At 37.6% G+C, this 16,879-nt stretch overlaps 1 protein-coding gene across 3 annotated transcripts; it reads right to left on the bottom strand.

The window, feature by feature from the left end:
• Positions 1-515: 515 nt before the first annotated feature.
• On the bottom strand, positions 516-11,614 carry LOC131315593 (protein TIFY 8). 3 transcript variants are annotated; one of them, XM_058344750.1, is made up of 6 exons: positions 11,189-11,614; positions 9,452-9,642; positions 8,567-9,018; positions 8,375-8,462; positions 1,942-2,173; positions 516-920 (listed from the first exon to the last, which is right to left on the bottom strand). In XM_058344750.1, the coding sequence occupies exons 1-6, from the start codon at positions 11,355-11,357 to the stop codon at positions 832-834; spliced, it is 1,221 nt and encodes a 406-aa protein (XP_058200733.1). In that variant the 5' UTR covers positions 11,358-11,614; the 3' UTR covers positions 516-831. The 3 variants fall into 3 exon arrangements, with proteins under 3 accessions (XP_058200733.1, XP_058200735.1, XP_058200734.1); XM_058344751.1 differs by lacking the exons at positions 516-920; positions 1,942-2,173 and adding exons at positions 4,249-4,267; positions 5,484-5,578 and having other exon boundaries at positions 11,189-11,608; XM_058344752.1 differs by lacking the exons at positions 516-920; positions 1,942-2,173 and adding an exon at positions 2,355-4,267 and having other exon boundaries at positions 11,189-11,608.
• Between the last annotated feature and the right edge of the window lie 5,265 nt (positions 11,615-16,879).

The following is a 16,879-nucleotide window of genomic DNA, read 5'->3' as shown; positions in this document are numbered from 1 at the left end:
TTTGCCGTAGTTCTACCATGGTAGAATTTCTATATGCTGGTTTTAATGAGGAAAAAAAACATCTTCTGGATGTTTCTACTATCAATTGCCACAAAAAACCAAAAAAAAGGGTGAATCATATATTGCATGGTATTTTGGGTGGTAAATATATCAGAATTCATCCATGATCGCAGGATCTGCCCAGACTTTTCGAGATTTGAGGTGAGGTCCTTTTTTGTTAGGACTACTATAATGGTACCAAAGAAGAAGAGACCCATAAAAGTTGAAATTTTCCGGAACGTAAAACGGCCATATCTCGAACTTTACATAAGACGCCACATCTTGAACTTTAGACCAGGGCCAACTATGCAACATTGGATTTACAGTTGTATTTTGACCGTAGATTTGAAAAGAGATGTGTGGTTGGGGACAAGAAATTAAGGCAATGGACTGTCCATCATTTAAACAATGCCCAAGGCTATACTTGAATTTGTGTAGGATTTAAGCCAGGCAAAGAAAAGAAAATCACAAGAAGCTAATGAAATGGAAAACCCAAATTCTTGTATTTGGCTCTGAATCCTTTTTCTTTTCCCTAGGAAAATTCCTCCACGGATCCTTCGATCCAAACACAACCTAAAATGACACCGGAAAAACTATTGAAAACAGATTCTCCTCATCCAGAACTAAAAGCACAAGGGATTTCAGAAGGTTCTAATCTGGTGGTGTTCTAGAAGTTTTATGAACTCTATACAAATACAAGAAGAAAACAGAAAGGAGATGTTCAAGGTTCAGTTTAGCTAAGATTTAAAGTAGGTAAAACTAAAATTATGACCCTTTTAAAATTACGGTGATTCACGCTTCCCGTTTCTCTTCGATCCTCGATTCGGCTGCTTGAACAGAGACTTTTTCATCTTTCATTAACCCGTTGCCTTGACGAATCCCTGCACCATATACTACGTAGTATCAGCAATAACAATAAATGCATTTTGATTACGAAAATGGATTGATGTGATTTTACCCCTCAAGAATCATCTAATGAATCACAAATTCCATCCCAGTTCAAGAAAATTACAAATTCCATGAAACAGATGCATCATAACTGGTTTTGGAGGCACGTCACTTAGAATTAGTCCCCGTGTTTTTGGAACGGATACTTCATAGTTTATGGTACTTCGATCATGTCAACAAATGGAGTTAATACTACTAGTACATATGTTTACCGAACCAGTGCTAACCTGGGAATTTTGTTTGGATGGTATGATAATCATGAAATAGGAAGACACGAAAAAGTAAGTAGCTCGCGCTGTATCATAACTACGTAAAAAGAAGTAGGAATAATGACAAGATTCCCGTCAGTACTTGCTTCAAACGAAGCTTACATGTATGTTCGTTGGTTGCTATAACAAGCAGATTACTCATAAGTAGGAGAGATTAACGGCAGAAATTTGGAAGGTCTTGCACTAAAAAATGAACGTGGACTAGTATAATAATTAACTATGTGTCTATGTCGAATACATACAACTGAGAACAAAAAATACTTCCGAACAGATAGAGATCTAGTTTACTGTGGTCTATAATTTCATCAGAGTAGTTGGGGACGGGTAATCCAGTAACGAGGGGATCGTAACTTATTGTGTTTTTGGAAAGGGCAGTACGGAAGGAATTTTTCAATAATTTAAGTGGGTCGTGCCATTGTGCATTGCAAGGTTCATGGCAAACCATGATGATGATTAGAATGAGGCTGTTTCTAATATCCAAAATGATTCCAATGTAAAAAGAAGTTAATAGGACTCATCCTCCGGAGTTCATTATCTGCAGAGTATTCTAATCCCGATTGACATGGTATGAAAGAAATCAACTGGCCCAGTTTCATGTAGTGAATTCAAACACCCCAAAAACACAAAGTAACCACAAAAACGAAAAAATACCATCAGCTTGTAGTTCGAAGGATCAGTTGATCACCTGAAGCTAGGGGGCCTGAGATTTGATCGCCAGTACCAAACCCATGACTGGAGGTACTCATATTGGATAACCTCCTTCGAAAATCATGCGGTGACGCGAAATTACTAGCCATTCCTGTTTCATTCTCTCCACCGGGTACATAGCTTTCGCCAGGGGCTGGTGCAGATTTTGGGAGATAAGTTGTAGACCAAGATCCTCCATTTGATCCTGCTAATGCCATTATCACATCTGCCTGAAGATAAGTTGTAGACCAAGATAAGTGGTAATGACGTTCAAATCATATGAGAAAAAAGTTTACCTGTCTCAATTTTTCAGTCAAAGACATTGCATGTACCAATATTGCTGATCAAACACATACACACAAAATAATAAAAGATTAATTGTACCAATATTTTTTTTTGAACGGCTTAATTGTACCAATATGAGTAAGAGAGGGATAAAGAACTGGATAATTGGAGAATTATTATCTCTGACCGTTTGATGAGGGAGAACAATCCCGTGAGGCGGGATTAACCAATACCCTAGTGGAGGTCAGTGGCATAGCAAGAAACAAAACCACTAGCGGGGGCACAATGAAGACAAAAACTCATAAAAAGTGCGGTGGAGATCGGAAATTTACTCAGCAAGTTGCAGCATCTTACCAATGCTATAAACCAATTAGGAAACTTCAGTAAACCAAGTTGAATAAGTGGTAGAGTTTCCCCAAAAATTTTGTGGAGAAAGATGAATGTAAAAATTGAGAAGCTCTAACTCAATTAAATGCTGGCTAATTGTTCGCCGTGGCGGTCAAGCACCGGAAGCAAAACACCGGTGATGACTGCAAGCTCTGGCATATTGTCCTGATGAATTCAAGATGGCTAAATCGCTGATGCTTGGAGCTCAGAGTGGAGGGTTTGTGTGCTTTCGTTTCGTGTAGTTCACAAACAAAAGAGGAACTTTTAGCATAGGTTAAAAATATGAGTTACTTTTAAAGCTGGTTGTTAAAATAAAAAAGAACAAAGAACGAAAAACAAAAAACAAAAAACAAAATTCCAGTGAGGGCATGTGCCCCCAATGGGCATAAGCTGAATCCGTGGCTGGTGGAGGTGGTAATATCTAGTTCCCAAATTATTTCCACAATTCCACGTATGTGCGACAAGAGGAAAGTCCCACAATCAGCTTTTTTCATCAAACAAATTTTTTTTTTTTTATAAGTAACTTTTTCCATCAAACAATGGACAACAGGAAGGTACCAAACATGACAAAAGCTAACGCAGCATACAAGGAAAATGAGAAAGTGCTAGCAAAGGCAGGCATCCAACATAATATTTCTCTTGATGTTCAATAAAATTCTAAAGCAGAAGCTGCGCAACAGAATCCTTGGAGGATATCGATCAACAGGGAAGATATCATTCATGAAGCGTCTTCTCTCTACCCATCAAAAAACCATCATTTTCTTTCTCCCCAAGTTATTCACATCAAACCAATGGATCCCATGCCATCTCTTTTTTTCCCACACCCATGCCACTCCAACAAGGAATAATCTCTAGTACATTCCACAAGAGACCTAATAAACAACAAAACCAACGGCCTCATCCCCCATAGCCACCCTAGAACAAGTGAGCAAGTTGCATGTACAATAACAAAACATATAATGTGTCTAATGTGTCCATAGACTCCATACTACAGATTATCTGCCGATCTATTGTTCAAATAAAGAGGTCAACGCTGGAAGAGGATTTAAACTCCAAAGCCCTTTCCAAGAAAAGTAACAGTATTACAGAGGACAACAACAGAAGTTAAAACTTAAAATTCCCTGAGTTAGACGTTTTCCACCTCATGAAGAATCTCCCTTATCTCTAATCCTGTCAAGTCATAGAATAAAGTGACAAGAGCCTCTACTTGCTCCAATTCCCAATCCTAGAACAAACACCAAAGGAAACATCCCTAAATAATTGAATACACCCAAAATGCAAATAATCCTCCACTGCTGCATCCCTGTTCCCAGAATTCCAAAAAAGAGATGGGATGCCACCTCCACGCCACCTATGCCTTAAAAAAAATCAACCCCCTCCTAGAACAGTCACGCTTGTCAACTTCCCAAATTGTTTCCCTCCAACACTGGTGGTGAATGATTTTCCTGCGCACGTGGGGGACACGTCAACAGCCAGATGCTTGTTAAAGAGATCATTTGACAAGGATAAATAACCTTTCCTATATGTCAGTGAAACCTTCCAAAGAAGTCCCCAGGCTACCCATTCTTTCCACTGTTGAATTTCATGAGAAGTGCCTGACGTATCACTAGACCTTTCGAACAGGGAAGGTAAATTTCTGACACATATCCTACCTGCACCAAAAATAAAAAGTAGAACGCTGAAATACAACTACGTCAGCGACATCTATTATCAAAAACCAACTGATTTGACGAAAACTTAGACAAAAATAAGTACCAAGTCTATGTAATACTAAGGATATTTTCTCAAGAAAGTCAACTATGCTTTCTTGCCCCATCCCCAAATCCCTTCTATTTCCTCTCTTGGAGATTTTTCAGACCCATCAGCCTATGCAATGTGACATAAAAATCCTTTCCAAAAACCCTAGACAATTGTATCAAGCACATTTTGCCTTCTTACATCTCCCTTTATCAAAATGCCATTGTCCCAGGACGGCTTCTCTTAGATAAATCTTTGCTAGCAACTGAGCATTCACATCATATCCATCGTAAAAAAATAAAAATAAACATAAAAAAAGAGGAGGAAAATCTTATCTTCTTGTACTTAAACTTGATATAAGTAAGGCTTTTGATGGGATAAATTGGAACTTGTTGCAACCCTTAAAAAGGCGGGCTTCTTTGACAGATGGGTTCGCTTGCTACATCAGCAACTCAACTGTGTGTTTTTTCATCCTCATCAACGAAGCTCCATCCACTAAATTTCTCTTTCAAAGGGGCTAAGGATCACCTCCAAACGGCAAAGGGCCCGAATGTTTCCATCTACTAAATCAGGGCAAGGTGATCCCCTTTCTCCAAGCACCACCCCCAAAAGGATCTAACTTTTCAAGAAGTAACGACACCTCATGCTCCTATACGAGCATCAATCGGGACAAGTCAACAAATATATGATGTTTCAAAAGCAAAAAAAATTAGTTCTAGCCTCAGGTACCGCCACAGGTCAGTGTTCTTGGAGTAGTATCTAAGGGTGGCTCTATGTCACTTTCAGAGGGTTTATCTGAACCACTCAACTCTGATGATTTCCAATTATGCATCAGAAACTAAACTGGTCAGAAAAGCTACATAGCCAAGTGAAACCCTCAGGCTACTCCTGAGTAACCAACTTACACTTGTGCAACTACAGATTTTTAGCCCGATTACTTCTCAAAAAAAAAAAAAAAAGATTTTTAGCCCAATGACCCTTTTGACTTCCGAGATACATTGATAACCCCATGCCTTATCTCTCCCCACTTGTTTCAAGTTCAAGGGAGCATCCAAATACACATTTTAAGTTTCTCTATATACTCATTAGTATGTATTAAGGTTTGACACTATTACCATGTAAACAAATTACCATGCTTTAATGGGAAAGCAAGAGCAGAGAAAGTTCAGTGCAGGTATTAAGAAGTTCCCCATATCTGTCTCCACAATCTCAAATTCTTGGAACGTCTGGTCATATCCGTCAAGAACAATGTATCAATGTTGATAATAATTAATAAAGCTATTAATCATGCAATAATTCCAAAATATGAAAGCTCATCAAGAGCAATAATAAAATTCATGTATTTGCATTTTTCTATGGAACAACAGTATAGTTAAATTGCAATTGTCTTTCTCCTTTATGGTTCAAGAGTTTTGCTTTAAGTTTCTTGGTTTTTTTGGAAATAGGCGATAATTATCATTGTGATGTGATTTTCTAATAAAAATTAGAAAACTGAAGTTATTATGCGTCACCACTGGTTAGATTTTCTGGAGCCGCCCCTGGTAGTATCTACCAACTCCATGGTTTGCAACTAATAGTTTCTTACACAACTAATCAAGGTGTTCTATAGCAACTAGAGGTGGCAATTTTCAACCCGACCCATGAACGCACCCATATCCGCCGACTTACTACTCGCCCATACCCGCCCAAACTGTATTATGGGGCATAAATGGATAAAACCACATTAACCCATGTATAAACGGGTTTAAAATGGGTTCAAAATGGATTGGAGCATGGGTGAGCAAATACATAATACAAGGTCATTAAAAAAACAGAAAACAAAACTTGGCAACACCAATCAGCAACAACAGCAAAAGTGACAAGTCAATATTTGATTTTTTGGATCGCGTGATTGTTGAACGTCTAGATGTTAAATTCATGGGACTCTGTTCGTTTTGGAGTTTTGGATTTTGGATTCTAAACATTATCATATTTCTCCCCAATCATTACTCTCATTTTTCTATCTATCTCTCTTCAATCATTACCCCTATTTTCAATCATTACTCTATTTCTTCCTACACTCATTACCTATAAGTCCAAATCCAAAATCCCAAAACGAACGGGCCCCAGTGATCGAGAAAATAAGCAAATCAATTCTATGATCCAGGAATACGAACCTAGAACAAAAGAATCGTGTTGATTTGGCCCCACACTTTGGGAGATCGATAAACACTTTAAAGACACCCCCTTGTTCTCTACATTGTGGGTGCCGATGTTTAATCGAGGAGTACTACCTGATCATTTCTACTAATTTAAGGCCCCAATTCGAATTCTTTTTTTTTTTTTTGTAGAAAAATCCAATTGGCTAACTTTCCAAATTTCCATTACTAATCCTCTTTTTTTTTTTTTATAATTTCAGTCTAACCCAAAATTTAAAACTTCCACTCGATTTTTCTTTTTTCTTTTTTTACATCTATTTTTTTTTGTTTGTAATCCACTGCAATACTACAATGAAGTTTTCAACCCCAACCATACATCGTCATTTTCTGGTCATGACGTAATTCATTTTCCCATTACGGGGTTCAGCCAAAACGAGAGGGGCCGGGTTCGGTTTGTAAGCTCCAAAGGCCAAGCTCGTTTTTGGTTGGCACTTTTGCATGTATTATTTTCTATCGAGCTGTATGTTTATTTTTATTCATTTCTAGAGTGTCTATACTAGGCTGTGGAATGAAATCTCACATGGGTGTATTTATTTTTTTGAGTGCAGTAGTTGTTAGTCAAGTGAAACAGGTGTGTTCTTGACACTTTGGAAGAAGAGGATTTCGCTCAAGCAACACGGGCTGTCTTGACACTTTGAAAAAAAGAGGATTTCACTCAAGAAAAATTAGTTTAGCTCAAGCAAAACAGGCGCCGGCTGGATTCTTTAAGCCTGCCTATAAATATCGATCTATTAGGTCATAAAACGCTACCAGAGTTGAAATAAAAGAAAGAGCTTATATGTCTCATCTCCCAACACTTTTGGTGGCTAGGGTTTGTGCAACTCGAAGACCAGTGAAGGTTTTTCAATACCTACTGCGAAAGAATCATCTTCGACGGGTTTTTTACTTCAACACATTCAATCTCTACAAAAAGCCCTTCCGTGGAGTTTGAAAGGTGATTCGTTTGGAAGGCTTGAGGATTCAAGATTCGGCAATCATGCAAAAGTACGATGAATTTGGATTCGGCAAGTAGATCTCAGGATTCGTGTGAGGATACGCGAACACCGAGTAAGAACTACTAGTAATCGAACAATGGTTTTAGTGCATGATTCCCATTCCCGTGGTTTTTTCCCATTTAGGGATTTCCACGTATATCTGGTGTTCTTCTGTTTATTGCTTCATGTTGTGTGATTGGGTTGATATATCGATTGTGGGATATATCACAATCGATATATCGATTGTGGGTTGATTATTGAAAAAGTTCGAAACATAGCAAATCTTTAAACTAGGCAAGCTGGGGTTTTATGGGTTTGACTTGACCCATATTCAACCCATGACCAATTTGAACCCGCCAGTTTGCCACCTCTAATAGCAACAATGAATCACTTCCTAAATATGATATGAGACTATCTTCAAAAGTGAGCTTCCAACCAAACAGCAAAACAAAGCATCGGTTGCACACCAAATCCATATGTAGTGTTTCCTGCAGTCTTACAGATTATGCTTCAATAATTGTACAGCCGAGAAACATCTTTGCACAACCGAAACCTTGTTTCTATTAATAGATACAGGTAAGTAAGGATCAATGTCAAGTGTTGCGTATGTGGAACTAACGAAACCAGATTGCTCCTCAGAGTCTGGGACCATATAAAAACCTCTAGGTTTCATACAACTGTGGAAGGAGCTCGGCAAGCTGGCCTATTTTGAATTTTCTCCCATTAGTCCATTAACTCGCATATCTCATTAGTTCTTCAATGATCAAGTAACACAAGACAAGAATAACATATTGCTCATCAGTTGCAATAAGTAAGCGTTCCTTCACTACCCAGGACTAAGAAAGCAAACCTTGTTTGGGTGGACATCATCAAAAACATGGGCTTGACCACCATAAAATATAGTCATCTGGCGACAGGCAGATGATAATCCATGTCGGCTGCCACCAATTAGAATAGTAGTTCACAATATGCGTAATGAATAACTTCACATTGCAAACAAAAAAGTTGAACATGAAAAACAGACTTGTACCATGTTACTTACCTTGAAGGAGTTGAAGATTCTGGCTCAGAATTATGAATGCCAGACTTCTGCTTGGTGCCAGTCAGCAGCATCTCAGAGGGGCTTCTATCAGAGACTACACTTCTGGCATTAATAGAGCTCAAAATTCCAGAACCTTTAATTCCTGTTCGGGACCCTTCGTCGGCAGCTGCTTGAGAAATAACCGAAGGACCTGCGCTGGCATCCTTGAATCTGTTTGAAGGTACTTGACACCCAAAAGGTGCAACTTGCCCCACACGTGGAGGATACTGCACTGTGGGGACCACATTCAAGGGAATAGTGCGCTCCCATTTAGACACAGTGGCATCGGTTCTACTGCCAGAAGGAGGGTGTAAGATATGAGAAGTTGAAGTTGGCCTCATTCGATACATATTAAAGAACATTGCCTCTTCATGGGAACGTTTAGGCCTCTCTCCCCCTGCATTTCGGAGCATCTGAAATTGAAGTGGATGAGAAATGTCAAAGGACTTGACTACCAGCAATGTCAAAAAAATGTTTGGGTTCTGTCAGAATGGCCGAAATGGAACATCATTGGAATCCCAAAATTCCAATAATGCTTTACCAGGCATATAAGCACATACTGAAACGCGCACAAACATTTGGAAATTGATACCTAAACATCGGGTAATTTCATGTTTCGACTCCTATTAGAAACATCCTCCAATAAATTATTCAAAATCCCATGTTCTTTGACAATTTTTTCCTCCATTATGCTCCAGCTAGGTTTTCAAAACGTCTCCATAATTTCCAGAAAAAACTTTTCATTTTCCGAGCTAAGCGAAATTTTGAGCCTGGACTACATAATCATCATGCTTTTACAACATAAATCAAAACATAAATAGAAAGTAAAGTTCCTGAACTGAATACCTTCATCAAATGCACCCCGTCAAGGGAGTCTGGTCCCACATGTGGAAGCCCATCTCTGGATGACCCCAGAAAAGCAGAATCTGAATTGCTTCGTTTATTTCCTGCGAATCTGTTACTTATCTCAGTCCCAGTGAGATCGCTCCTAGGGCCGTAGAACGGAACCCCCTCAAAATAATCTGAAACCTGTCTTTCTATCATAGTGTGATGATAACAAGAATAAAACTTCAAATTAAATTACTAGAAGCCCCACACAAATCATAAAACTTAAAACATGTGGAAACTTCAAACTTCCAACAGATACAGTTTTTACAAACTTCAAACATGTACATGTATCAGTAATGTAATTTTTACACATTGAAGTAACTAATGATGTCCACAAGAGAGCACACCCAAAATGAATGAGCTCACTCGTACTTGGGTGTAGAAGAAGCAACAACATCTAATGAAGAACAGAATCAATCGCCTTTGGAAATAACCATCAGATAATACATACTGGGATGAAAAAAAGAATTAAGGAACCGTAAAAACTAAAAAGAGAAACTGATTACAATAAGTACCGAAATGCCATGAAAAAATGGAGAGAGGAAAGGGAAGCTACTAACTCCGTTAATGACCTCATCCAAACTACTCCATAACAAAATACCAACCCCACTAAGAGGGAGATGCACAAGTAGAGAAAAAGGCAGAGGAACTTATCTTTAGAATACATTCCAACAAATCCATTTTTAGATGCTATGATAAAATGCGAAAGCGAGAACTGAAACAGACAACGACAACGACACAAGAACATAGGGCCCGTTTGTTTGACGGGACTAATAGTGAAGAGATATTTCGTATACATATACAATTCCACCGGATTAATAGTGATCGCATTAATAATACCACGCATCCCACAAACCCATGGAATTGTATATCCGAAACTTGGTGGGAATGTGGGATTATACATCCGAGGCATTTAATCTGGGTCGTAAAGATTTTAAAACACACACCGGATATTTGGTCACCTTGAATATATAGTCCAGTCCGGTACCTGTACTTATATCAGGTCAAACAACGGGTTCATAAAGTATTTTCTACAAGCAAAACCAAGCAGCTGACCTTTGAAGTGTTCGAGTTTGCCTCATTCAAAACTAGTATTGCGCGAGGTCAAGTCGAGCCCAAATAATCGAGCTCAAGCTAGGCCCGTTTAGCATTGCGGAACTGGAGCTCGGTTCATTCACTTCACAAGCCTCCATAAACGAGCCGAGCCACTACATACGAGCTAGCTCGAGCTCCACTCGTTTGCTAAACAAGCTTAAAACGCAAGGCTGAGCTCAGACACGTTTACTAACGAGCCAAGTCCATAATGAGCCGAAGCCTCCAGCTGCTCGGTTCATTTGCATTACTATTTACTATGAACATGTCCACCAGTAAAATCATAAGTCATCCCTATAAGTCTGTGTAAACCCTAGAACCACAAATGCCCCCAAACGAAACCAAACAAACCCTAAACAAAAAACATAGCAAATCTACCCCAATTTCCATTTTGATTAATCGGTCGCCAAGGGGTAATCATTAGACGCAACTAAAATTTACTAAATTCTGCCTCGGCTGTCAAATTAGATTCAAAAAATTACCCATTAAACTACAAAACATGAGGAACTTTTTTGCGTTATTAGAAAAACAAAAACAAACAAACAAAAAAAGCAGTAAAGTAAGGAGAAAAAAGAACAACTTGCAAGCAAGAAATGCACTAACCAGAACCCAGATCAGAAGTGGCAGAAATGGGCCCAACAGAGGCAGACGCCGCCGGTTTCACCGCCGCCGGCGACGAATCAGAGGCACAGCTCCGGCCAAGAAAGTCATGAAAAACAGTGGGATTCACTTCATCTGTGCTGTTCTTGGCATTGCTGTTACTCTGAGCCATATTTTAGCAGCAGCAGCAACTCGGCCATCTCAGCTGCACGCCATCTTGCTGCTAGAGAGAGAGAGAGAGAGGGCCAAAAGGGTGCACGATTTTCAGAAAAGATGAAAGAATCAGACGCTCTTTTTTAGGGGGGAAATGAGGGAGGGCATTAAAAAGCAAAAGCTTGTTACTTTCTCTCTCATACTGTTAATGGGTGTCTCTCTCTCTCTCTCTCTCTCTCTCTCTATCTATATATATATATATATACAACACATGTCGAGATTATGGGAATATATGTACATATATATATATACTGACTATTTTGCCGTTGTTGTGGTCTGAAGCATGTGTGTTGGGTTGAGTCTTGGATAGTTGCATTAAATTCCTTTTCTATTTGAGGTCCAAAATCTTCTGTAAATTGCTTTTTTCGCATTGAAGTTTACCATTTCTTCCCTTCTTTTCATTCCAAACTTGAATAGCAAATGAGTTGTGCTACCTCCACACCCATATACACACCCACACACACAAGTGTATGGGCTCCACACGCACTTGTGTGTGTGGGTGTATATATGGGTGTGCATGTGGGTGTGGTCCTAGAATTTCGGATAGCAAATATATGTTGGGGCGATCGCAAGGACACAACATTTGACACAAAATGTAAAACACCTTTGTGGGACCCATTATAGAGTCTCACTCAAATGATCGAAACCGTTCAATTTATTTAAAACATGTTTTTAAGAGTTGAAGTGAAAAATCAACTCATTTGGATACCTATTAGAGTTTGATCGGTATTTGTCTCTAAACTTGATAGTACAACAACTGAATGAATCGATCAAACTCATACCAGCGTCCAAATGAGTTGACTTTTTATACCAACTCTTAAAAAAACATGTTTTAAACAAATTGAACGGCTATGATTATTCACATGGAGCTCCAATTACATTTTATGTCAAAAGTTATGTTAAATGTTATGTCCCTTGAACCGATCACATATATAATATATTACTCCTTTCAAATGCTCATTTTTTGTGTTTATATTTTTTATTTTTTTATTATGGTCAAAATGTATTATGAATCTGTATAGTGTTTGAAAAATATGTGGATAATACATTTTGCAACAAGAGTAGTGTTTAAAAGATATGTATATAATACATTTTGTATGTTTTTCATGTTAATTAAAATGGAAAAAGTGACAGGGAGGTGATTTTCATACTCACTTTTTTGATAGCCACAATTCTTTTTTGTATTTTAGTATTGAAAGTGTATGTAATTTTTCACTAAAAGATAAAAAAAGAAGTGTGAATATAAAAAAAAAGAGTGAAAAAATCATTTCCCAAGTGACAAATGAGAAGTCACAAAGCTCATCTCCCCTTGTTTTCTAACATCAAAAATTTGCAACTCATTTCGTGACAATTTATTATGGGAGTGGGTTGCCAAACACTCAAAAGCAAGAAATCGTCTCCATTCATTCTCCCTTTCCCCTAACTTTCTCTTTCTACAAAGCCTCAATTAGGGTTTCCATTCTGGGGTAACAAACAGAGGTTGGTTTCTCGGGTTCCGGTGGTGGGATTGATGTGCTTTCTGATGAGACGGCAATTTGGGTGACGATGGTCGTTTTGGCTGTTGTTAAGATTTTTGTTGGTCTCTATCAACGCTTGGATTTCGAGTAGCCTTTGGTTGCCCATGTCCTTATCCTTTTAATCTTTGTAATTTTTCAGAGATTAGTAAAATTTCTTTTGCCTTAAAAAAAAACTCAAAAGGAAAAAATGAAGAAACCAAAAGCAAAAAAAAAGGTATCCAAACACCCCCTTAACGTGTAATGTCATGATTCTACTTATGCTCAGTTGTGTGTGCACGAATTTTAGGCCGGACTGAAGCCGAGTCAGCCGCCCACTTAGCACTGCCAGCTCGGCTTTGAGGCTTACCGCATGCACAAAAAGGCCAAGCATGAGTGGAACCATGACACCACGTCAGCACCTTTCGTGGTGTCATAGTTACATGAAATTCTTTCTCCCTTAGGAGAGTCAAACTTTTGAATTTAATTGACAATACAAAATAGCTATTTTTCAAAGAATAAGTTTCCAAAATGTATTTTTAATTTTCACAGCCTGTTTATAAATATTTGTAAAGTAATTTATCATTTGATGCAACTTGAAATGTCTATCGTAATTAAATCAAATTGTGGGTTTGAAAATGTTACAATGGTGTGGAATTATTAACCCTTAACTAATGCTTAAACGTTAGTACGTTATTCACATCATATGAATTCAAAATTGGAAAAAAATTGATTGAAATCATTATGACAAACATGATAGATGTAATGTACAGAAGGGCATATCTTACCACTTAATTAGTTATTTGAAAATAATTCCCTTTTGGCCATGAAAACTTGAATTTCCTTTACCATTATTATTAATTCAATGTATTTTCTACTTGCAACATACTTTACTAAACTATAGAAACCTGTCTTTGTTTACGACATCCATAAACAATTATACTATTATTGACTGGAAACTGATTTCCGCGCTCTCCTTTTTACTGATGGCACTCCAACTTTAACGTGAAATTACTAGTAACTTTATGAACAAAATGGAGCGCCATCAATAAAAATTAGAGCGCGAATATCAATTTTCAATTGATTTTTATGTACTATTGCTATTATTGTTGTTATCCATTCTGAAAGTTACATGAACGCACGGCGTGCTTCTACTCCCTTGCAAGTTGCGAGGTAAATAAAAAGTAGTACAGTAAAATAGATGCAATTAATGCGTGAAGCAGTCTTTTTATTGTCAACCCACTAAATGCGTGAAGCGGTTTTTTTATTGTCAACTCACTAAGCTGACAATAAATACACAAGAAGATAAGAAAAACACACGTATTTTTATATACTTTTTACACAGTTTAATACACATTCACACACTTGGCACACAAGAAGACAAGAAAAATGGGAGACTACAATACACACTCTTTATTTTGGATGTGTATCATATGCACCTACTAAAATGTTATGAATTATAAAGAAAATGTTACAAATCGCATTGCTAAAAAGTTACGAATAGTATAAAGGTTACGAGATACACCAAATGTTATGAATCATAATAAAAATGTTACGAACCGTACTGCTGAAAGGTTATGAATTCTAAGACAAAAGTTACGAAACACACTAAAATGTTATGAACGAACCATAAAATAGGTGGATATGGTATAATCTTTTAAGGGGTTTATTGTAAACTTTCCCCAAGAAAAATACATATTTTTTGTGCTTTTTCCACATTTTAATTTACATTCAAACATTTGTTATGGTCAGCCCATTTAGACTGATTTTAAAATTTTCCTTTTTAAATAAATTAGTCCCTTTTGTAGGCATGTAAAATTTAGTCGAAATTTGTGTTCAACAACACTTGTTCAATGTACCTTCTTTTGTTTATATTCACAGCAGTAGGTTAATAATGTAGATGAGCGACCAAGCGTAGTGCGCAAAATGTAGCTTAGATTGTTCAATCTCCTTGCTTTGTTCGGTTCGATTCCAATCAATCACTTCCTCCCTCCTTTCTAGTATTTTCAGTTTCCTTTTTACACTCCTTACACTTGACAAGCGAAAACCCCCCAATTGAGGAAAAAAATTTCAGTGCCGAGCGGGTATCACGTGGTGCCCGTTCGTGCATCCGAACCGTCCATGTCATTTTTGAACGGATTAGATTTGGAGAGAGAGAAAAAGAGAGAGAAAGTGTTGGGATGAGAGGAGATGGATGGTTTTAATCCGAGCCGTTCAAAAGTGTATCAGACGGCTTGGATGCGTCGGACGGGTATCACGTGGGATATACCCTCTCATCACTAAAAAATCTGTCTTGACAAGTTTGACACAAATTGTTACTCCTACTATTATTGATCTGTAAAAACAGATCAGTCTCTGCAAAAAATTTAGGCTAAACATTATTTACGAGGTCTCGAGTTCAAATCTTACGGGGAAATTTTTTATGCTTCTTTGATTACTCCCTCGTGTGTGTACAATGGAAATGAGCAAGTGAAATGCCAATTTAAAAATCTTGAGGGCATGACAGAGAAATACTACTCTCCTCGTCCCAATTTTTTTGTCGTTTTTTTCGTTATCTGTTCCGTTCTTTAAACGCTTATATGTCATAATTTATAATGTTTTTTAAAATTTTAAAAACTTTGTATTATATATAGACCTAATCGAGAACTATCAAACAAGATCTATATTGCATATTTTTAGAAATCATATTAGAAAATATAAGCGATTAAAAACTGACACAAACTTTAAAAATGAACAAATAAAATGGAACGGAGGGAGTAGTAAGTAAGGAAAATTCTATGTACCCCGAAAGAGTACCTAGAAATGACCCCGGATTTGAAAATTGATAGTCCAGATTGACTTACAGAATTTGAAAATCAATGGTCCAGATTGACTTTACTTGCTAGGAGTGCTAGGTGCTCTGAAAGAATACACAAAAATGACTCCGAATTTAGAAATCGATGGTCCAAATTGACTTAAATTCGGAGTCATTTTTGAGTGTTCTTTCATAGCATCTAGCACTCCTAGTAAGTAACAGAAAGTCTACTGGTACATACAATCTGTGCACAGATTGTGCACAAATTTTATGGTGGGGCCCACCATGGGTCCCACACAAATGATCCGAGTCGTTCATTAAATGTAAAACATTTTTTCAAGGGGTTTCATAAAAAATCAGCTCAATCCAATATCTATAGGTGCTTGATCTAATAATCTAACTTTTCATTACCCGAAAATCTGAATGAAAATTTAGATAATTGGATCGAGTACTTATAGGTATTAGATTAAGCTGATTTTTTACGGGGACTCTTGAAAAAATATTTTACATTTAATGAACGGCTCGAATTATTTGTGTGGGACCCGTGGTGGGCCCCACCACAAAATCTGTGCACAATCTGTGCACAGATTGTCTGTACCAGTAGCACGGTTCAGTAAGTAAAGTGTTGTCAATGCCATGTCAAAACAAGCATGCATACAACCAATCCCCTTGTAGCAAAGTGTGGGACAAGATGGGAGACACGTGTAGTGAGGGGTTTTCGTTTGTATGGGCGCTCTGGGGAGTGGAGAGGGGGTCGGGATTTCACCGCGTAGATTCTCTCTCCCACTCGAATTTTAGACCAGGATCGTCTTAGTGCGCTAATATATTACGGGAGTGTAGTGCATTTCGGATTTTCACTGAGAAATTATCACCGAACCGTTCAATTTGTAAAGTTCGTTGAACACTACACGATTATATAACTATATCTGAAAGCAAAGTTAATCAAATTCTGATGATTACATGGTCATATGATGGATGAAAGAATTGTCTTAATAGTTGATTTTTGAAACTATACTTGATGATAGAATTGTCTTAATAGTTAGATTTTTGAAACTATACTCATGAGTCATGGCCATTCATTTTTGAATAGGAAATTATTGTCTTGATAAATACGCTACAAACCAAACGGTTGTCTTAATAGTTGATTTTTGAAACAATACTCATGAGTCATGGCCATTCATTTTTTAATAGAAA

This window comes from Rhododendron vialii, chromosome 2a (genome assembly GCF_030253575.1).
Source record: "Rhododendron vialii isolate Sample 1 chromosome 2a, ASM3025357v1".
In the NCBI taxonomy this organism is placed as follows: Eukaryota; Viridiplantae; Streptophyta; class Magnoliopsida; order Ericales; family Ericaceae; genus Rhododendron; species Rhododendron vialii.
Note: the sequence above shows the minus strand (reverse complement) of the source record. Positions and strands in the feature narration are given on the sequence as shown.